Source organism: Rhineura floridana, chromosome 6, assembly GCF_030035675.1.
Source record: "Rhineura floridana isolate rRhiFlo1 chromosome 6, rRhiFlo1.hap2, whole genome shotgun sequence".
NCBI classification, from domain to species: Eukaryota; Metazoa; Chordata; class Lepidosauria; order Squamata; family Rhineuridae; genus Rhineura; species Rhineura floridana.
In genome coordinates, this window is record NC_084485.1 from 49,698,814 (window position 1) to 49,722,826 (window position 24,013).

The 24,013-nt window shown below is 41.7% G+C and overlaps 2 protein-coding genes across 4 annotated transcripts in view; both read left to right on the top strand.

Annotated features, from left to right (window-relative positions):
• LOC133387288 (ubiquinol-cytochrome-c reductase complex assembly factor 1) overlaps positions 1-3,239 on the top strand; it is an 88,262-nt gene extending 85,023 nt beyond the window's left edge. For all 3 annotated transcript variants that reach the window (XM_061631773.1, XM_061631772.1, XM_061631774.1), the window contains 2 exons: positions 660-773; positions 2,965-3,239. In XM_061631773.1, the coding sequence (XP_061487757.1) occupies positions 660-773; positions 2,965-3,099 (249 nt within the window). In that variant the 3' untranslated portion in view covers positions 3,100-3,239. The remainder of the gene's footprint in view (positions 1-659; positions 774-2,964) is intronic.
• Positions 3,240-3,346: 107 nt separating this feature from the next.
• FAM83C (family with sequence similarity 83 member C) overlaps positions 3,347-24,013 on the top strand; it is a 36,756-nt gene continuing 16,089 nt past the window's right edge. Inside the window, exons 1-2 of the mRNA XM_061631771.1 lie at positions 3,347-8,205; positions 21,037-22,005. Of these exons, the coding sequence (XP_061487755.1) occupies positions 21,457-22,005 (549 nt within the window). The 5' untranslated portion in view covers positions 3,347-8,205; positions 21,037-21,456. The remainder of the gene's footprint in view (positions 8,206-21,036; positions 22,006-24,013) is intronic.

Consider the following 24,013-nt stretch of genomic DNA (forward strand, 5'->3'; position numbering starts at 1 on the left):
GGTCACCCAGTGAGTTTCATGGCTATGTGGGGATTCAAATCCTGGTCTCCCAGGTCGTAGTCCAACACCTTAACCACTACACCACATATTTAAGGGGAGGGAATTCCACAGGGTAAGTGCCGCCACACTTTTTTCAAGTATAGGGGGCCAAATCCTCGCCCCTGAGGCTACTGAATCTCCTTCTCAGACTCAGGTTTGACCAGAATGTCAACACAAACTTTCAGTCATATATTTGCAGCTTGCTCTTTTCCCCTGCAAATAAGATCTGTAATATATTGTCTTCCCCTGAAAATGAAGGTTGAATAGCAATGAACACACCATGGTTTTTAAATTATTATTTATTTATGTACTGATTATATGCTAAAATGACTTCTAAATGGTTTACAAATATAAAATCAATTATAAAATATCTACACACAATTAAAATAGACAAATAAGAAAATTCCATCAAAACATTAAAAACATTCATACTTAAAATGTACACTAAAACAAGCCCATTAAAAAGCATAACAATGTTTTTTATTGTTTGAAGCTTGGCTGTATTAGTACAGTACTGCACTGTAAAGGGAATTTCCAGCTAAATACCAATTTGCTAAGTCTGAAATCACTTCCTATTTAGTGCTTACATTTTCCCCATTTGCTCTTTTTCTTCGTTTTAGGGAATTTTATCAGATGATCATGTGCTTGCAGCAGCCATTTGGAGAAATCTGTTCAATAAGCATTGTGAAGATCCAAGGCAGCTGGAAATAATGGTGGAATATGTACGCAAACAGGTGGGCAACTATTTATACTTCTCACTGCTTTTCAAACAATATACATATTTTGTGTACTTGTCTCTCAGATAAAACTGTAGCATAATAGTCTTTCCCCTCTCCCATTCCTTGTTGCCCTTAACCATTGTTAAGCCTTTAAATCAGCTTCAATCAGTAGTTTACAGGCATTAGTTTTCAAACATTGCTGAGGGCAGCGTTAACATAATCCTTTACCAATGTGCTGGGGGAAAAACACATGGAAGCACATGATTCTGATTCCTTAACTGTGGTCAAGTCTTTTTACATCCAGCGTGTAATGGCAACTATGGAGCCAACTGAAATTCAAAGCCTGATGGAAATTCTCCAGTTGCATCTGGCAATAATTTCACCATAATTTAAGTCCCCTAATCTCCACTGGAAATGTTTTTCTAAATGTAAACTTGCTGCAGTAAACATTATTAAAGCAAAATGGGGCATATTCATTTAAATTAGACAGTTAGAGGTTTTGTTTTGTAGAAAGGAAAAACCATCTTTCAAGGCAAAAAAGAAAGATGACATTTGAGTACTGGTGGATATATAAAGAATGTGTTCTGTGCCTTTTGTTTTATATATTATTTATTGCACTTTTCAGAGAAGTACATCAAGGCAGCTTACCGTACAAAAGGACCCAATAAAAATTAAAAATCAATAACAATTTCATTAAAAGCAATTATAATAATACCATATAGCAGTCACTTGCATGGTTGGCATAGTAGTTAGAATATAGGGCCTGGACCAGGGAGACTTATTTTATTTTATATATTTATTACACAGTATATACCACTTTCCTTCCAAAGAAGCCATTGGAGATCTGATGTTGATTCAGACCTCTGATCCATCATAAAGTTCGCTTGGGTGACCTTGGGCTAGTCATGAGCTAACCTAGCTCATGGAGCTCTTGAGCTAAAATGTGGTAACCTTTATGTATAACCCCCCAAGGTTCTTGGAGTTAGGATTGGAGATGAAATGTATTCCTTTATCACATGCATCACCTCTGTTTTTTAGTCTATCAAATGACTCTATAAGGGAATATTTTCACTACATAAACCCATAGGGAGGGTGCTACTATCCTTCTTGGCCAGTGCCAAAACTCCCAACCCAGAAGTTGTGTTAAGGGGGAGAAGCACTGCCATCCTGGAAACAAAACCAAAACAAGATAATGTGAGGTTGCTGGAAAGGATGTGGCAAAAGATGCCAGAGATGCCACTGCCCCATCTGCCAAGTCATCCTGCCTCTTATATTGATTGTGCTCTCCATCTGTTTATGGTAGGGGTGGGATACTTGTGTCCCTCCACATGTTGGACTCTCAGCTTTCATCATCCCTGATCATTGGCCATGCTGGCTGGGAGACCCACAGGTTTATCGTCTCTGGTTTAAGGTGTCCACATGTACCCTCTATATTTAGGGTTCTTGCTTCTTGCCTTCCTGGAAATTTGAGAAGGGCCAATTCTATTTTAGACAAAGGGAACTGTTTCGGTAGAGACAAACTGGAAGGAAAAATAATTTAGAAACATGTTTGGACTAATGTCCTGGACTACCCATTTTTGACTAGGCAGTTTCTTCCCAGAGGTCTGTGCTTTGTTCCCAGAGCCAGGAATAGAATTATGGATTTTTAACTTCTTCTAATATGCATAGCTGTCATGGTTGAGGCAATTCAAGTCCTGAATTTCATCTTGATCTTTGACTTGCCCCTATAGCTCCTACTGGGAGGGAGGGTGGGATATAAATCAAATAATAAATAAATAAATACAGGTGGCCACCTCCTTACAGATTCTAAATGGCCTTGCAAAAGTGTCATGGCTGGAGACTTTTTGATGTGAAATAGATCCCTATTAAATTCAAACTGTTTTAAGTGACCCAGCCCATTCACAGACATTTAAAAGAGTGTAGAAAACCATTTGCTAATTGGAAGCCAACATTTTTACCTCCAGGCTAGAGAACAACACAATCTCAAACAAATACATCTTGTACATCTTCCTTTTATATGGTTTCTTAAAAGTGTCTAGTGTAGTTACTTCTCTTTTTGGTCCCATATAACCTGAAATGTCATGAGATTCCAAATGCCCTCACTCATTCCGCTTCCTTACTCATCCACAAATAGACTTCTGATCAGGGGAATCATATTCATTATGAATCTCTTGAGTGACTTGCATTATTCTGTTGTGAATGTCAGATACAGCATCTGGATGCTATGCCTGGAGAAGACCTGCTGCTGTCTGGTGAAGTGACTTGGCGCCCCCTTGTGGAAACAAATGCTCAAAGCATTGTGAAGCCTGCTTTACCCACATACAATGATGAAGGACTCTGAAATCTTCAGCCTGCTTGAAAACGTTTGCTACTGACTGTGTGTTAAGTCTACATGTGGAACAATTCCTGGAACTGGGACTTGATTTATACTGTGGGGTTCCCAAGAAAGAAAAGAATAAATGCTGTATTTGCTATTTGAAAGAGTGATGACAACTCTTCTCTTTGTAATTATTTCCACCTTAGAAACAAGAACAATATGCTACTTTTATAGTATTATATCTGTGGCTGAATGCTTCTAGTTAATCTGAGGAATCCCTCACGGTTAGTTCCCTGAGGGAGCTTTCATCTTTTGAGAGGAATAGTTTATCAAAGTAACAATCTGCCTTGTCTGGTAAGAGGGGATCAGCTATCCAAACATGCCATGATTCTGTCTTCCATAAAATTGGTAAGCACAAGCATGGATGTGAAAGATGTTCTCCTGTACAAGTATCGTGTGTGTCGGGGCAAATGAGATATTGGAATTCCAAAGCTTGAAAAATGGTTGAGGTTTCTGAAAGGACTGCCTTCAATTTCCCAACTAAGGTTAGGGTGAAGCTGATACAAGCAGGAAGGGTCAGTTTCCTTCCTTGCCTCTGTAATACTGGAGCAGAGATGTTGTTATGACCCCATAGGAGGCACAGCTTTTTAATGACTGCATGGGAGGCAGAGAACCAAGCTAGACATGATGTTAACATACAGGTTTTAAAAAATGCAAATAGCATCAGCTGGCGGGGAGGGGTACAATGACATTAATTGAGAATTTCCTTCCAATACAAACTGTACCTTCAGAGGGTTGCATTGTGGGAGCGTTATATTCTTACTCCATGCCTGCTGCTATCTTGATGATTGTTAGCCCCTCACCCACCACTACCATAAATCTGATGCTATTAAAAGTGGCACATTATACATTTAATGTCATGTCTAGTTTGGACCTGAGACTATGACTAGAAACCACTTTTCAGCCTACCATCCATGTCTTCCTTCTGTCCTCTGAAAGCTTTGCAGTGTGAACAACATTTCCTATTCATGGTTTTGTTTTGCTCAGGTTATCACCCTGTAAAAGGATCTTATGTGATTAACAATTTGACCGAGTGGTGGTTTTTCTAACCTGCTTTTCAAATAGTTTCTTCGCTTAGAAACAGCCCTTGTATGTGTTACATAAAGAAAGTTAGTCCACTATTGTTTCTCTTGTGGTAAAAAGTGCAACCTGAGAAACCATTATCATGTTTTTCCTTACCATGTAATGCCTTTGTTGAAAATCTGGAGAATAGTTTTCCACAAACTTTAACATTTGATCCTAATAAATGTCCTGAAACCAATATAGAAAAAAGTCTTTCATTCTGGATGGCATTAGCATTCATAGAAGCTGTTTGCTTTTGGTGTATATGTGCATCACTTGGTAAAGCAAAGTATATGTGCGTGTTCCTCTTCATAATACCTTCTCAAAGAGCAGTCAAGTTTAATCTTCCTTTCCAGGATATTGGGGAGACCCCCACCCCACCCCCAGCACACAAGCCTGCTCTTCATTGGGTGTATCCAGGCAAGCAGTCGTATGTCCTATTTGCTACTGATGATCATATGAGGGCGTGGAATAGAAATTGCATTATGTTGTGCTTTTCTTCCCAGGGAGGCAGAGAAGAGGGTTGTGTGAAAGAAGCTTGTACCTCATTTAAGAAGAAGTAGAAATCTTTCAATGACTGGCTTTAACATAGGCTTCTCCCTAGCTCTCTTCCTGGTAATTGTCCTGCTCTCCTTCCTGTTCATTATGGTAAGGATGGGGAACTGGCGACCCTCCAAATGTTGTTGGATTATAACTCCCATCAGCCCCAGCCAACATGACTAATGGTTAGGAATGATGGAGATCTAACAGTTGGAGGGTCACAGGTTATATGGTTATGTTCTGCCCCCGCTATCGAAGGCAGTATGCTTTTGAATACCAGTTGCTGGAAACCACAGAACAGGAGAGTCCTACAGGCTTCCTATAGGTATCTGGTTGGCCACTGTGAGAACAGGATGCTGGACTAGATGGGCCACCGGCCTGATCCAGCAGGCTCTTCTTAAGTTGTTACCCAATCCCTGTATTTACATAAGGACATACCTATTACTGGACACATCCTGTTAATTCCATCTAACTTCTTTTAAGGGAAATTAAATCTGACAGCATCACTATGCCATGTTGAGATTCTGAACCTCTCAGTTTGACACACTGAATGAAAAAAAATTGGAGTTTATGTGTGACTGGATACGCTGATAACTCTGTAAATTCAGTGTGTTAGGGGGAAACTGAAAACCATCAGTTCCAGACTTGCGAAGCATGTATGCATGGGAAATGTGTGGGAATTAGTATGAGGACAGTAAGGGACAAAACTATAATGAAATTAAATGCACCATGTTTGTTGCTCTAGATGTACCCTTAGACATTTGCTCCAGCAACAGCTACCAAATTTCTTTTTACAAAAAAAAGTTTATTTTTTCCCAAAGCAAACTTCCTCAGTTTAACTTATTATAAAATGAGTCATATAAAGAAACTTTATATGTGTGAGGTATATTCCACTTCTGTGAAAACATTACAAACCAAACAATTTTTTCTCAGTTTATTTAAGATGCTTTTGTTGCAAGCTGAGCTAAGGAGAGAACCCTCTTATGTGTGAAGTATTATGCAGTGTGTGTGAGAGAGATAATAACACCTTATAATTCATTACAGCTGTGTTGTATTTACATAAAAGTAGGCTTAGCTGTGTAGAAATTTGCTGATTAATTTATTTTTAATGGGAGTGAAGTATACTTAGAACCAATATAAACGGTACTGTGTGTATCTTGCTGCTCCTGGAATAGATGGAAAATGTAATTGTAGATATTTTGGCACAAAGCTACATGGATTAATTCATATTCAGAATACTCATTTAAAGCTTAACACCCACCTTGCACCCAGGATTGTCCTGTCACCCTGCAGCGCTATGGGAGTACAACACTGCCAGTCAACCTTCTAGAGGCCTGGTTGCCCAAGGATGAACCGTTGCAAAGTCTACAGTATGGAATCCTTGAAGACTCTCTTCCTGTGCCATGGGTCCATGTGGAGCCCAGGGGACCCTGACCTCTTCATTTTTAAATACTACTATTGGTTTTACTGTTGGCTGCACAAATATTATCACCTCTCTTAGTAAATGAGATGTTCTAGATCCATAATAATGTTCTGTGGCCCCAGAAAATGCTGGATGGCTGTTGAGCTGCAAACGGAGCCAAAAGAGAACCATTAGGATGATATACCTGCTCTCAGTGTACAGTTGCGGTGAACAAAGGGAGGTAAGACAATTAGACATAGCTTGTAGGACTGTGCACTGTGTCAAGCCTACTGTAAATATCTGAGATAGACTAACTGTGAGCCAACTAATATTTGGGCTCCTGCTGCAATGCCACCACTGATTTTTCCAATGTAGAAATAGAATGGTGGTGGTGGTCAGCTGAAAAATAAAAAAACACTGGTAGGCTGGCTCTTGAGCCAATGGCATGGTTTTAGGAGACCAGACAAAACACAAATCACACAGAACTGGGAAGTTTACAGAGAGAAGAGTGAGTTCTTATGTAGGAAGAGTGGCAGAACATAAACCACACTTTGAGTCAAAGACATGTTCTTCCCCCTCTCCTACCTATAGTGCTATAGCACAAGGCTCTGGTGTGATTTAAACTTGGTCTGGTCAGGGGCTTTAAGTGGAAAAGGGTGGGTCTGTGTTTATTTATATTTGCCACACACACGCACACACACAGAGGTGTAGAAGAACAAGGCTTGGACCAAATACGTGTTTGCCATGACCAGAAGTGCTTCTCACATTCAGAAATTGCTGGGTTTTTCCTCCTGCCCACTGCTCCAGATATTTATGTGGCCCTCCAGATCAGCAGAGCAGCTCAGAGAGGCTGCAAGTGGGAGAGATGAACCCCTCTCCCTGGGGAGGGGTGTGTGTAAAAATGGTTTCTAGACCCAAGGCTAACTTTCAAAGCATGTTTCCCCTGAAATCAGCATGAACCAACTATGAATGTCTATGGCGCAGTACCTAGAGTGCTAGGCTTGATTTACTATAGCTAGACTTGAAACCCACCTCTCTTCCAAGAAGCTCAGTGCAGTGTACATGGTTTCTTCCACCTCCCCACTTAAGAGAATAAAATTAACAACCCTGTGAGGTAGGTTAGTCTGAGAGAGTGTGGCTGATCCAACGTCAGTCAGCGATCTTCATAACTGAAGGGGGATTTGGATTTGGGTCTCCCAAAACTCTAACAGACACAATGCTGGCTCTCTTGGTTCTGCATTACCCTAGCATATTTATGAATTTGCTTAGATACTTCAATAAGGTTCCATGACTTAATCTCATTAGAACATAGGCAGAGGTTCACAGTGAGAGCATGCAAAATATTGATTATAAAACACTTGGCACATTAAAAGTACTTATAGGTATTATGCCTCCTGTACAAACAACTGTAATCTATTACTAAAAGATGTCTGTTGAAACATGTCCTTTGAAGCAAACATTCATAGGAGAGTAAACTCTGCAGCACGCCCATCTCTGTTGTTTATACAAGGATGTTCCCCTTAAATTTTAGGGTTCCAATGTGTAGGTAAAGATGTTTACTTGCATTTTTTATTATTTAGAAGATTCATATCTCATCTTTTGGCTAAGAAATCATTTCCTCTTGTGAAAAAATAGCCTCAAAGCTTCCTGAATTGGAGGGGGGGGGTGGATGTCACAATTACTACCAAGAAGTTCCTTGATGCTTTAAGCAAAAGGGAGTATTAGTTGAAGGAAATACATTTGTGGCATGTTTGCCAAGATGACAGGCAGATACTAATTTCAAACAGCACCACTTTTCACGATGAATCAGAGGGTGCGGCCTAGTTTTGTTCAGAAAGTTCCAACAAAAAGTGCTCTATTAAAATTCTTTGCTTCTGTATTTTTTTTAAAAAAGTTTCATTTGGTGGGTGCTTTACAGTCTTTATGTGCACGCTTGCAACAACCTTGCAGGACAGATTACTGCAGGAATCTTACAGTTCTGGCATTAGAAAAGTCATCCCATAAAAGATTAGAAGAGTCATCCCATCTCAGAAGAGTGTCTGACCCCACCATCTTCACAGCTAAAGGTACCATTTTCTGACAGCAATTCATATGAGCATGAAAGTACCTTGTCCTATTTCCACACTCGGGTAAATTGATGTTTTGTTTTAATATGTTTTTAAATACATTTTGTTTTAATATATTTTAAAGTGTGATTTTATGGTGTTTTAGAGTGTTTAGTGTTTTGTTTGCCGCCTTGGGCTGTTACTGGGAGGAAGGGCAGGATATAAATTTAATTAATTAATTAACATGGCAAACTGCAATCATTAACCAAGTGCTTTGGACTAGATTTTGCAAGCATGGGGTAATTCTCAGTTCGTCAGACCTTAGTGAGTCCTTGGTCTCGACAATCTTCATCTGCAGAAGCATGTTTCTTGCTAACCCACTCAGTACAGAAGTAAAAAACCAGTGGGAACAGGAGTCGTTGTTTTGGAGGGGCTTGTGGGCTTTATGGGGCCTGTCATTGGCCCTTTCTATATGGAGGAACTTCTGGGCCCAGGCCCCTGTGTCCAAATAACAGACTCCAAGTGTCTACTTGCAAAATTAAGAGTCAGGATTCCACTCAATGTGATACTATGACCAACGAATGAGCAAAACCGATCTCTTTATACAGCTTGTAATTGTTAAAGTTAGGGTGCAAACAATCCCTGCTGAGCAGCAGTGGAACCGTTATGGAGTGGTACTGCCAGCACTGCATCCACAACCCTGGTGGGCCCCCCTTAGCAAAAGCTGAGGGGCAGGGAAAAAATGCTCCCTGGCTGGTGCAGTAAAGAGGCCCAAATTGGGCCCATTGTCATCATGTGAAGACAGTAGGGTCTGCATAAGATCAAGTACATCCTATGCTAACCCAGCCCTCTCCCTGCCCCTAAAACACCCTGTTTCTGCTGGCTGATGCTAGTGAGGATGCTGTCAGCCCTTCAGCATAGCAGATTGCGAGTTTGGATTGCTTTGTTAGAGGGCGAGGCCAGTTCTTGAAAGTTGCATTTTCAGTTCATCAAATAACTTGTGTCTATGAAGCTAGTAAAAGCAAGCAAACTGAGGCCAGCTAATGTAGTGAATAATGTTTGACAAATAAAAAAGAAAAGATGCTCTTATATGAAAATCAGTACAGAAACCCATTTTATTGGAATAAGACAATTCCATCTTGTCTTCCACAAATAAACCTTTGGACAGTAAGAGCAGCCTTCAGCTAAGTAAATTTCTATCCATTTCTATTATTGGACCTCAATTCCCTTCACAAATTAACTCATCTGGAGCCTGTAGCTTTTGCTGGAGTAGCAGGAAGGATGTTTTTAATACCTGTATTAGAAAAATAGCAAATCTAGCTATTATCTACAAAAAAAGTAAATAAAATAATATGAAAGGATGTTTAGAATCTTGAACTGATGTTCAGAATCCGAAACACAAGTATGATTGCAACCTATGTCAGTGGTGGTTGGGAGATACCCAGAGCCCCGACTGTTAACCTGCAGCCAGGGCAGGAGGCAGGTTTTTTCCTTTTTTCCCCCTTCAATTTTTCCCCTTCGTTTGACTCCATCATCACCATCGTCACTATTACTACTACTAAATTTATTACCCACCTTTCACCAGTAGGTCCCAGGTCATGTCACTACAGTTTAAAATTCATATTAAAAACAATTAAAGCAAATGACAATTAATTGCTTTAATTGTTTAAATTAAACAGGGTGGGTGAGTCCTGCAAAACATACATCTCAGGTGTCGAAGGCCAGGGTAAAGAGGTGCGTCTTCAGCCTTACCTTGAATTCCAGACATGTGGAAGCTGTTGTATTCATCTTGGGATATCTTTACTATCATGTGCTTGACTATGGGAGTATATAAGAATGCATTTGTAACAGGCAAATTGGGGTGTTAATTTTGCATATATCATAGCTCATTGGAAAGAACAAAGTGTGTCAATTATGCTGTCCACCAAGAGGAAATTGTTTCGCATCACTAACAGGTACGGTTCTAAAGAGTGGCTTTTGTAGCAACATGCATTAGTTATGTGCTTCCTGATTTGCCACAACTGTCACCACACTGTCTAACAACACTTAGCAGCGGTGGCAAATTTATGGCTCTTCAAATGTTGTTGGATTCCTACTCCCATCAGCCCAGCTGGCTTGCCCAATAGCCAGGGATGATGGGACTTGTAGTCCATCAACATCTGTAGGGCCACAGGTTAGCAACCAACTGAAAAGCATGATGCTATCAGTCAGTGCAGCTATTTCAGCAAACATTAGAGCCAATTTCTTGAAACGATTATAAGCCAGAATCCCAATTGCTTTTACAGTTTCAGAAAGTAACAACCAGTACTATTAAATTTAGGCTCCAAATCCATATTAATGTGTTCTGATTTAAAATGTTTGAGGCTGGGCTCAGAACTAGGACCTGTTTTGAATGTGAGGATCCAGCTTTGGCTTACATTAAGGGTGGTAAGTCCATTGATTTTAGTGGGTCTTCTCTGATTGTGGCTTAGTTGAATACCACCTAAAATTATTACAAAAAAAAATGTGTCTGAGCATTCTAGAGTTAATTTTCCTCAGTGGTAAGAAAATACAACAGCTCCCACATGTCTGGAATTCAAGGTAAGGCGTGAAGATCAAATAATTTAATATAAACTCCACCCTCTTATTTCTATTGACTACAGTTAAGGCTCAGAAGTTTTGAACATCAGACCATTTTTATTCAGGAACTCTAAGGCTTGGTTAAGAGACAACTGTCTCTGATAAACCATGGCCTATTGTATCAGGGCTAAGAACAAAAGTTGTGCACATGTGCTCCTTCTTCCCCTCCTCTTGTAATTTCTCTGGCATACCTTATTAAAACACTTCTGGGGTTAACTACAGTTTCCAGTTATGTTCAAACTGGGAAACTATTGTTAAAACTTTGGCTATAATCCTGGGTTTCAAACCAGGATCAAAGCACAGTTTGCAAGACTAGTTTGTAGTTACAAGTTACAGCTTAAATCAGTTTTCCATTTCTGCCATAACAGGAAACTGGTTTAACTAACCCCAGAAGTCTTGTGTTAAGACACATACACACGGGGAGAGTGCACAGGCACAATGGTCGCTCTCAGGCTGATAAACTGTGATGTAAGTTGTCTTTCTTAATGGTATGTACCTACTATAGGGTATACATGTCTCTAACTCTATACATGTCTACTCAGAAGTAGATTCCATTTTTTTCAAAGGGGCTTACTCTCAGATAAGTGTATATAGGATTGCAGCCTTAATTTATCACAGCTGGGAACCAGGATAAAATAAAACAAAGTAACAGTCTAGGGATAGTCTAGACAGGACAAGGGGTGGTAACTTGTTCAAGAACACCCTGAGAGTGTCATTGCAGAGTAGTGATGCAGATAAGTGCTGCATATTATTGCTAATTACTATTATCATCACTAATGCCATTATTGTTTTCTAATGTGCAGCCAGGGATGCAACTATAAAAACCTAGATGTTTGTGAAAATGTATAATACATTATGAACCATGTGTATTTCCTTCCTGACTTGGGACTCTTTTCCCTTCATTTGGGATTTTGCTCTTCTGCATTGTGCAACTTCTTAATTTTACAACTAGCTACTGATTAAGTAGCTACTGATTATTAAAAAAAATTAAAAAGGGAGCATCAAGCCAGTTAGGTAGCTCCAAGTACCTAAAGGCCAGCTCCTTCTCCACCTTCCCCTCTTCTTACTCTTGCCAGGCAGTGACAGCAAAGACAAGACCTAGGCTGCATTCAGATAGCACTTTATTCTGTTTTTCTGACATTTCCTTACCTGTTCATTTTCTCGTTTTCATTCATTGGCAATCACTCGTGGCCAAGTAAGATTGTCTTCCAAGATAAGGTCTTTGCTTGGAAGACACCTGTGTGTGAATTTGTTTTATATGGGGAGATCGGCGCACAACGATCAACACACAATCTTGACAGAAAAAGGCTCTGATCCATTGGCATGGATACCACGACGATTGGAAGTCTTTTATCTGCTGCAGCCTTCATCTGCCTTCACAGCCGTTGTAATGTACACATTGTTATCCTCCGCCTGTTCTGCTGTTGAGGACTTTCTTGGATCGTTCTTTGTCTGGTTCCTCTCCCTTAACCTTACCACCATGGATGACCCTTCTGGGAGTACATGGCTCCCAACGGAATCGCTCACAGGGTTCATTGGAACACGCAAGCCCACTCACCACTACAAGGTGATCTTTCACATAACGTAAAAGCAGAGCTTGGAAAAGTTACTTTTTTGAACTACAACTCCCATCAGCCCAATCCAGTGGCCATGTTGGCTGGGGCTGATGGGAGTTGTAGTTCAAAAAAGTAACTTTTCCAAGCTCTGCGTAAAAGCCACTTATAGAAATGTAGCAGAATCAAGTAGAAGTTTAGTGCTAATTTCTGTGTTAATTGCTTAAAAAAAAAATCTGTTTGCGACCCCTTTAATCCAGAACATCATGGGAGTTTGGCATTTTATTTTTCCCACGGATTTCTTGAGGACACACCACTGCTGCTGATGTAAGAAATTTGGGGCAGTATTCCAGCATACAGAAGTACACATGAACATGAGGGGGTGGGGCATTCTGATGATGTTTGCTGCTGTTGTGTCATACCATGCCCTCTGGTGTGAATGAAATTTAGCATGACATGGCGGTACTGTATATTGATGAAAAAAACACAGTAGGTACTGCAGAGTGAAAGGAATATTAGAAATTGGGACAGAAGCGCTAGTATTATAATCAGGATGAATAAGGGGAAAAAAAGTCTGAATGCAGCCCTACTTACTCTCCAAGCTTGCTCCCATCTCTCACTCTATTACTTTAAGTAGAACAGTGTTCTTCAACCATGGGTCCCCAGATGTTCTTGGACTGTACAACTCCCATCATCCTCATCCAGCTTAGCCAATGGTCAAGGGTGATGAGAGTTGTGTCCCCGATGTTCTTGGACTACAAGACTGAAGAACATTGGATCAGGGAAAATGGCCCTAGGAAGTGGATGGAATTATTATAATTATAAATCCCACCCCACCCTGCCCCTTCATTCTTTGACCTCTGCCATTGCTTCTGTGAGCAGGGCTGGCCCCAACCTCTCTTCTTGCTTGCAGCATGGCAACAAAGGCAGTGGCTGGAATGGAGTGCTGCGGGACCAGAAGGCGGAGGGACGGGCTCTCCACATCACCCTACCCTTGCAATCCTCCTTCCTACACACTGCTTCTGTCTCTGCTTGGGTGAAGAGCAGGACTGAGTCAGCTCAAAAGCCTGACCTCACCCTAAACTGCAAGCCTTATTTATTTATTTATTTATTGTACTTTTAGACCGCCCTTAAGCGACAAGCTCTCAGGGCGGTGTACAGCAGGATATGAGAGGCAGCCATTGGGATTGAAGGAGTGTAAGGAGGGAGTCTCTCTCTTTTTCTTTTTCCAGGTTGCTGCTGTTCTCCTCTTAGCTACAGCTGTGTGACAGCAGCAGCTCAACTGGACGATGGCAAGAGATCTGTGTTTCGCTTTGAAAGTTTAATAGCAGCTGTGACAGATTGAAGGGTATACTTTAAGTTGGATTCCTGCATTGAGGAGGGGTTGGACTTGATGGCCTCATAGGCTCCTTCCACTCTACCATTCTGTGATTCTATGAAAGAGGGGTGAGCCCTTTCTCTCGAGTGCTATTTTCCACATGAAACAAAGAAAGAGAGAGAGCAGTGATTTTTGCCCTCTGCTTGCAAGGCGAAGTTCAGGGAGGATTTTCATCTGGAAAATGACACAGGGAAAATTGTTCTATTTTCTGCCCCACCACCACAGTCTTGACCGCATTGCTCCCCCCCCCCCAACAGCTGCTATTAGATTAAAAAACAACAGAGGGACATCTATCCAGCTACAACCAACAGTTCACTGAATTTAGATAAGGCTCTTTCTTGTAATGGTAAACCATGGTTTCCTCTTACATCTGAACTGAGCTATAGAAAGGAATGCCCTAACATTTAAAAAAAAACCTCAGGTAAGGAGCATATAGAACTACAGTAATACCTCAGTTAACAAATCCTCCAGGAAAGAAGCTCCTTTTAATAAACTTTTTTCGGGCGGGGGGGGGACACATTCTCTGCCATAGTCAAAATGTGGCCCCTTGTCCACTGGAATGGCATTCTTTGCCAGGTGGTGCAGGCACCTCTGCTGTAAACAGTGCTTCAGGTGCCCTAGAAGCACTGTTTACTGCAGACATGTCTGCTCAAGTGTAGGAAAGGATGGCACGGAGATATAGAGAGAAACCAAGCACAGGGTGGTGGTGGTGGCGGCGGCTGCCCCTTTCCTGCCTGCTTCAGTGTGCAGAAAGGAGAACTGTGCTCAGAGTTTTAGATTGCTATAGCAAGACGCTACATGATTAAAACAAAAAAAGGCAAGGCAGGCATCCCTGGATGCATTTTGGAAGAAGCCTTCAAGTGGCTTACCTGACCTGGTTGTTTTGTTTCAAACATGCGTAGTTTTGAATAAAAACGTTTTCTGAAATATATTGAACTGCTCTTCTTTTTTGTGGTGTAGGAACCTGTCCCTATTATCTCCCTGTTATTCTTACCTCTGGTACCAAAGTTTCTGTTAATTTCCAGGAATGCATGTACTTTGATAAATGAGGTATTACTGTATCAATAGAGGCGTAAACCACGTCAGTGGGAACTATTCTATGAACATTATCTCACTCAGTACATTTATACAGCAAGAAACCCAAATAAAGCCTGTCTTTATAATAACAAAGTGGAAGGGATTTTCCCCATAAATTAAATATACTACATTAAGACAGCTGTAGTCTCAGAGTTGATAATGAGGACATTGAACTTGTCAAGGATTATCAATACCTTGGCACAGTCATTAACCAAAATGGAGACAATAGTCAAGAAATCAGAAGAAGGCTAGGACTGGGGAGGGCAGCTGTGAGAGAACTAGAAAAGCTCCTCAAATGCGAAGATGTATCACTGAACACCAAAGTCAGGATCATTCAGACCATGGTATTCCCGATCTCTATGTATGGATGTGAAAGTTGGACAGTGAAAAAGGTGGATAAGAGAAAAATCAACTCATTTGAAATGTGGTGCTGGAGGAGAGCTTTGTGCATACCATGGACTGCGAAAAAGACAAATAATTGGGTGTTATAACAAATTAAACCAGAACTGTCACTAGAAGCTAAAATCATGAAACTGAGGTTATCATACTTTGGACACATAATGAGAAGACATGATTCACTAGAAAAGACAATGCTGGGGAAAACAGAAGGGAGTAGAAAAAGAGGAAGACCAAACAAGAGATGGATTGATTCCATAAAGGAAGCCACAGACCTGAACTTACAAGATCTGAACAGGGTGGTTTACAACAAACGCTACTGGAGGTCGCTGGTTCATAGGGTCCCCATAAGTCGTAATTGACTTGAAGACACATAACACACACACAGTCTTAGAATTTTATTGTCTGTTTTACAGGGAAATGTAAAAGTAAAATTACCAAGTAAAAATTACCAAGTAAGATTGCAGAGAAGCTAAATGAATTCTTTGCATCTGTCTTCACAGTGGAAGATATAGGGCAGATCCCTGAACCTGAACTAACATTTGCAGGAAGGGATTCTGAGGAACTGAGACAAATAGTGGTAATGAGAGAGGAAGTTCTAGGCTTAATGGACAATATAAAAACTGACAAATCACCGGGCCCGGATGGCATCCACCCAAGAGTTCTCAAAGAACTCAAATGTGAAATTGCTGATCTGCTAACTAATATATGTAACTTGTCCCTCGGGTCCTCTGTGCCTGAGGACTGGAAAGTGGCAAATGTAACGCCAATCTTCAAAAAGGGATCCAGAGGGGATCCCGGAAATTACAGGCCAGTTAGCTTAACTTCTGTCCCTGGAAAACTGGTAGAATTATTAAAGCTAGATTAACTAAGCACATAGAAGAACAAGCCTTGCTGAAGCAGAGCCAGCATGGCTTCTGCAAGGGAAAGTCCTGTCTCAGTAACCTATTCGAATTCTTTGAGAGTGTCAACAAGCATATAGATAGAGGTGATCCAGTGGACATAGTGTACTTAGACTTTCAAAAAGCGTTTGACAAGGTACCTCACCAAAGGCTTCTGAGGAAGCTTAGCAGTCATGGAATAAGAGGAGAGGTCCTCTTGTGGATAAGGAATTGGTTAAGAAGCAGAAAGCAGAGAGTTGGAATAAACTGACAGTTCTCCCAATGGAGGGCTGTAGAAAGTGGAGTCCCTCAAGGATCGGTATTGGGACCTGTACTTTTCAACTTGTTCATTAATGACCTAGAATTAGGAGTGAGCAGTGAAGTGGCCAAGTTTGCTGACGACACTAAATTGTTCAGGGTTGTTAAAACAAAAAGGGATTGCGAAGAGCTCCAAAAAGACCTCTCCAAACTGAGTGAATGGGCGGGAAAATGGCAAATGCAATTCAATATAAACAAGTGTAAAATTATGCATATTGGAGCAAAAAATCTTAATTTCACATATACGCTCATGGGGTCTGAACTGGCGGTGACCGACCAGGAGAGAGACCTCGGGGTTGTAGTGGACAGCATGATGAAAATGTCGACCCAGTGTGCGGCAGCTGTGAAAAAGGCAAATTCCATGCTAGGGATAATTAGGAAATGTATTGAAAATAAAACAATCGATATCATAATGCTGTTGTATAAATCTATGGTGCGGCCGCATTTGGAATACTGTGTACAGTTCTGGTCACCTTATCTCATAAAGGATATTATAGAGTTGGAAAAGGTTCAGAAGAGGGCAACCAGAATGATCAAGGGGATGGAGCGACTCCCTTACGAGGAAAGGTTGCAGCATTTGGGGCTTTTTAGTTTAGAGAAAAGACGGGTCAGAGGAGACATGATAGAAGTGTATAAAATTATGCATGGCATTGAGAAAGTGGATAGAGAAAAGTTCTTCTCCCTCTCTCATAATACTAGAACTCGTGGACATTCAAAGAAGCTGAATGTTGGAAGATTCAGGACAGACAAAAGGAAGTACTTCTTTACTCAGCGCATAGTTAAACTATGGAATTTGCTCCCACAAGATGCAGTAATGGCCACTAGCTTGGATGGCTTTAAAAGATTAGACAAATTCATGGGGACAGGGGTATCAATGGCTACTAGCCGTGATGGCTGTGCTCTGCCACCCTAGTCAGAGGCAGCATGCTTCTGAAAACCAGTTGCCGGAAGCCTCAGGAGGGGAGAGTGTTCTTGCACTCGGGTGCTGCTTGCAGGCTTCCCCCAGGCACCTGGTTGGCCACTGTGAGAACAGGATGCTGGACTAGATGGGCCACTGGCCTGATCCAGCAGGCTCTTCTTATGTTCTTATGTTCTTAACTAAGGGGGGGAAGAGTTGGGGGGGATCTTTGCTACTGTTCGTGAGCCAGCAAGACCACAGAATCATGATATCATAGAATTGTAGAGTTGGAAGGGGTCTAAAAGGCCATTGAGTCCAAACCCCTGCTCAGTGCAGGAATCCACGTTAAAGCGTACCTGACAGGTGGCTGTCTAGCTGCCTCTTGAATCTCTACAGTGTTGGACAACCCACCACCTCCCTAGGCATTTGGTTCCATTGTCATACTGCCGTAAGAGTTAGGAAGTTTTTCCTGATTTTCAGTTGAAATCAGGCTTCCTGTAACTTGAGTCCATTATTCCGTGTCTTGCACTCTGGGATGATCGAGAAGAGATCCTGGCCTTCCTCTGTGTGACAACAAGTGTGCTATCATATCTCCCCTCAGTCATCTCAAGGCTAAACATGCCCAGTTCTTTCAGTCTCTCCTCATAGGGTTTTGTTTCCAGTCCCCTGATCATTCTTGTTGGCCTTGTTGGAACCTGTTCCAGTTTGTCTGCTATGTTTTTTTAAGTATTTTACAGTGAAAATGTAATTGCCAGAATTGGGGGGGGGGGATAGAGAGAGCAAAAAAATTCAAAATTCAAAAATTCAATTCAAAATATAAAAAACTATTAAAAACCTCCAGGATGATATGTTTAAAGTTATCTAATTTATTAAATTATTTTACCAAATTTTAATATTTTGGGGGCCAGGACTGCTAATTTGATCTGCTAAGGACATATAAATGCTTATCCCTGGGCCCTGATCTATATTGACCCTCCTGCTCTGTAGGTGAAAAAATACATCAGGCTTGTATTTCCCCTCCCTCCAAAGCATATTGTAGAGCTTGGAAGCAAATTAGATTGGGAAAATGGCACAGGAGTAGAGTGTAACACCTCTATTTCCCTTGCGACACCTTAATTATATTAGCATCTCAGCACGCCATGGCTGCAATCAGTAAACCAACCTTCTCCAACCTGGTTCTGTCAAGATATTTTGGACTATTCCCATCATCCCCATCTGTTGGCTGGGGCTGATGGGAGCTGTAGTCCAGGCAATCTGGGTAATATCAAGTAAACAAACACACACAAAAGTGGAATTCAGTTGTGAATCTCCTGACATACTATCTAGGTTGGTCCTTGGGCCATGATCCAAAAAACAAACAAACACCAGTCCCATTTATTTCAAAAGGAGGTATACAAGCATGCATTTAATTCTGTCACGGTAATCAGTGGGAATTCACAGTGTATAACTTTGGCTGAATGTTGCCCATTGTTTCTTTCTTTCTTTCTTATTAAGTAACAAGTATGGAATATTGGGAGGGTCCTTTTAGGCAGTGCTAGCTTTTATTGATTTTATCATATATTTGTATAATATACCCTATTTGTATACCAGTATTGGTAGCCCATGAGAACAGTATGACATAGGGTGAAGATGAGCAAATACATAGTGATCAGGACGAGCCCTACCATTAGGCAAGTGCCTCAGGTGGCAGATGCTAGGGAGCATCAGAGGGAGTACCCCTGGCTGATCCTCCTGAGCTCATCAGATGTTTCTTCATCTTTGTGTCATGGCCCCGTCAGAGGACTCCTCAGATGAGGACGACTCGGGAGTAACAGCAGCAGACCCAGGAGCAGCAGACTCAGAAGGAGACATGGAGGAGCCTCCTGAGAATCCAGCTCCTTCTCCCCCTCAGCTGCAGAGCACCCCAGATACAGCAGAGTCCCTGCAGCCAGACACAGACAGTGAACAGGATACTCCCCCCTCACCTGCAGAACGTAGACAGCAGAAGGTCAGGCAGAAGAGAGGCAGGCCTGTCTCCTTAAGGCCCAAACGCTGAGGACTCACACCTGCTGTCAACCTTGCTCTTTATAAGGCACACCTTGGCTGCAGCTTGTTGCTGACTGCAACGTCAGGCGTGGCTTTGTGTAGACCTAGTTTCCCTGCAGCATCTCTTTGACTGACCTCCTTGGCAATTGATCCCGGACCTCCACTGACCTCGCTTCTGGACTTCTGACTCGGCAAGTACGCTTCGGATAGGCCTGGCAGATTTACAACCTGACTGCTGGCTAAGGACTTTCCTTCCCTGCCAAAGACCCAGGAATTTCCAGCCCCCCCTGGCACTGCTGATGCAGTGTAGAGCTGACACTTTGTTGGTGGGCACAACCTGTATGCTACATGGCCTATGCGGGGCCCCTCAACTAGCCAGCTGCTTCAGGTGCAGCAGAAGAGGCTATCCTATTGTCAGCCTTGAAATAAGATTCAGCTTCTATATATGGTATTGGGAAGGGCGCCATCTTGGCCTTGCCTCAGGCAGCAAAATGTATTGAGCCAGCCCCAAAAGTAATAGCAGCATCAGCTCCTTATGCATTCCCCCACCCCCAAATAATATAACCTATATGTAGCCAAAATGCTGACAACACTGTCTAAATCGAAACATGGTTATTTATATATGTGTGTATATAAGTGGAGCAACCAGTTGCAAAGCATTTTAACATCGAGGGTCACAGCCTGTTGGACTTTTCCATTACAGTGATAGAGATGCCAGCAGATCCAGCAGCATTGACCAAAAGGGAGAACTTTTGGATTTACTCTCTGGACACATTGGCACCACATGGCCTGAACCTGGAGGACAGTACCACCACTACTTAGCTTCTGCAAATGAAGCCCCTCTGAGCATTCCATCCTCAAAGCTCTATAACTGCCACCTTGGTAACAGCATTTGTATGTTGGCAGCTGATGAAGGTGGAAGCTGAAACGTTTTGTTAATATAATAAAAACCTCTGTTTGGTTAATCACAATTAGATAGATAGATAGATAGATAGATAGATAGATGATAGATGATAGATAGATAGATGATAGATGATAGATGATAGATGATAGATGATAGATGATAGATGATAGATGATAGATGATAGATGATAGATGATAGATGATAGATGATAGATGATAGATGATAGATGATAGATGATAGATGATAGATGATAGATGATAGATGATAGATGATAGATGATAGATGATAGATGATAGATGATAGATGATAGATGATAGATAGATAGATAGATTTTATGTATTTTAATGTCTTTGTGATTTTACTGTTTGCAATTTTATTATGTACGTGTTTGATTTTATTTTGTAAGCTGCCCTGAGTGCCTTATTATAGGGCAGAAGGGCAGGATAGAAATATTTTAAATAAATAACTAAACATTTAAACATTATGAAAAATAGTTTGCCTAACACTTAAACAATTATGATGCACCTCAAAGAAAATATGTGCGTTGGAGACCCTGAATAACCACTACCCTACTCTGAATTACTGCAATTTGCAGTATCTATGGTGCGAGCACTCCCCCTTTATTAACACCAAACAAAAATAAGAATAATGATGTGTGCTAAGGAGTGCATTGCAGTCTTCCTCCCCAATTTCAGACTGGCTCAGTGTCATTATATTGCTTTATAACTTGTATATAGTTATAATTATCATATAAATCCACATTGACCTTAGAACAGGTTTCAACATTCCTATTTCCTCTCCAGGCATGAGAACTGACGGAACCGGTTTCAGGGCTTTGACTGCAAGAGAGAAGATTATTTAAGGTTAGGGCGGGAACATGACTAAGTCTTCTTGCTTAAGGAAGTGTGTTTAAAAGCAGCCACTGCAGAGAAGATGGGGAAACCGTTCTTGGTGTTTCTATGAGGAAGGCAACACCAAAACAGGCCCTCCAAACCAGAATTTTCTGCAACAATTTCTTGCTTCAGCAGACAACCTGATAATTTTTTCAGAAGCTATATTTCTTCCTGGAAGGAAGGAATGCTTAGAAAAGGTTGAGGAGGACAAAGGGAACACCTCACAACGTCTCTCTGTCTCCTGGAAGAATCTGGCAAAGAGACACAGAAGGACTCTTGATTAAACAAGAAGCAGCATTTCCTTCAGGAGAGGCAATTCTGAGTGTTAGCATGTTTGGCTACCCAACAACAGAGGCAATGAGCTGGCTCCACAAGGGCTATGGGAACTCGCAAGGGACCACAGGGCAACTGAAAAGTCGTTTGGAGGATCTGAAAAAGCCTTGGCGGAAGGAAATCACCCCTTCAATGCTGCAGCATAGTGAGACTGCCAGGCTGGCTGTGGATGCCTTTCTGGAACAGGGAGAAAGTGGCTATCTGCAAGCCATTGCTAAGGAAAAGGAGCTGCCATTTCTTTCCACGTTAGATATGGATTACATGAGCCAACACAGCCAAAGCATCACAGAGTCTCCTGTTAAGGGACGAGAGGCAGGGCTCATGAGAGAGGATAGTGCCGACAGGGCTTCTCTTCTCTCTGGAGTCACATCTGGGACATACTTCCCATTTATGTCAGACATTGATCCCCCAAAGCTAGAGCTGGGCTGGCCTGTTGTACCCCCCATCTCATCATTTGACCAAACAGAAATCACTTTGTATTTCCAAAGAGACAAGGCAAACAGTGTCAAGGAATTACTTCGGTCTCTAATAAGCCAGGCCAAGACAGTAAGTAGAGCATTTGATACAATCTACCTTGGGGGAGACATGGTTGATACTGCGGTTCTTGAGTTGCACTGACATTTTCTATAGTTTGCAGTTAGGCAGAGTGCTGTGACTGCCTAAAGCAACAGATGATGGGGCTAGGGATGGCAGCCCCTGACCCACCTATTCCATCAGAACCCCTTTTCTGTACTCTTCTGTTGGGGGACAGAGCTATGTATACCCTGTGCCTTGCCCTGCCCTCCCATAACTACCCTGCTGCCCTCAGGTGTGGTAGACGACATCAGCCTGTTCCTAGTATTTTAGTAAAATTCAGCCGCCATTCCAGTTGGCTTCTGTGTGTGGTATGAGGGTGAAGTGCCATCTAGTCCTTCACCTCCAGTAGCAAAATATCATGGGCTAGTCCTGAAAGTTGTTCCCATTTTTATAATATCCTATGTAGAATTTTTGGATTGTATGCAGAGCTGCTGTTCCACTCTTGCAGCTAACTTCCACTTGTGCAACAGAACTCCCTGCCTCCTCTGCAGCCTCAAAATCTGCTCCAGAGGGTTGAGAGATTTTGAGAGAAAGGTAAAGTTCTGTCCTGCAAGTGCAACTCTGTTCACACAGTGTTATTATGTTCAATATTTATTTTTAGCATTTTAGTCTAGTGTGAGTTTTGTATTTGATGGAGAAAGGAATGAGTTATACAGCAGGCTTTCACTTGTTATAAGGGACAGCATGCCATACTGAACTACAGCAGAAGCGACCGACCTGTTATAATTTATTTATTTATTTATTATTTGATTATATCCTGCCCTTCCTCCCAGCAGGAGCCCAAGAACAGTCTAAGAAATATGGGGGCCTTTTTATTGCACATTATGATGATTTGTGCTCATGATGCTATCAGGGTGCTCAGACATGCATGATCCCCCTTTCAATGCATGCAGCTCCAGAGGTATTCAGGTAGTTATACTGTTTCATTTCCAGTCAGTGCATATCCTGTAACTTCTTGCTGCAATCCCGTAACTTTTCATAGCACAAATGTTCTGGACTTTGTTCTGTTTTTGTGCTGTAGCCCCTCTGAACAGAAATAATATGGTAGCAGTGGGGAAGCACTGAAGAACAACTAATAAGGCAGAAGCAATCCACCACTGTTGCACTATGATTGTGTGGACAACATGCTACAGAAGACACCTACAATAAAACACCCTCTCTCAGTTTTTGAAAAGAATTTTTCTAATGAACTGTAGAGAAAATGCTTATCACACCATAATTAAACTAGCTATGGCCTTTGAGGGCCATCTAAGATTGGACCTTATCCAACCCTACAGCCGCCTCTTGGCTGTCCCTAAAATCAGTAGTGTAGTGGCTAATTCAGAAGTTCAGGGTCCCTTCATAATAGTCACAGCATGCCCCCGTTTCAGATTATACAATACTCTGTGTTATAGAATAATCTGACCAGGTTTGAATACTGCTTTCTGCTTCTCTATCCCTGTCACCATTTGACTGTCCTTTCTTACTGTCAGAGATACTGGTTAAATTACTGAATTCAGTGTCTACACCTTTATCTACCTGCTGCTAGAGTCTTCTCAGTGGCTGACTCATCTCCTTTCACTCTGATTGACTCCAAGCAGCAGGAAAGACAAGGAAGCAAGTTAGAAGACTCTTCTCAGTGGTTAACACACTCCCCTTTCATGCTGATTGGCTCATAGGATGCTGGAGACATAGGATCCTGCTGGGAACTGGCTTGCAAAAAAGTAAGGGGTCTAAGACCCCTTCCCCAAAACAACTACACTCCTGCTCTAAATCTTATCCCAACAGAAGCTCTAAACAGGAGAGTACTTTGGGATGACTCAGACAAGGAATATTTGTGGAAAATGTTACACCACAATGGTCAGTCCGTGTGGCTTTTCTAGGAAAGATCCGTGAGTAGGATGCCAGATCCCTGCTGGTTCCTTTTCTAGGATATTTCCTCAAAACTCCAAGTAGATGTTACTCCAATGTAAAATGTTTGATGTATATTCCAAAGTCA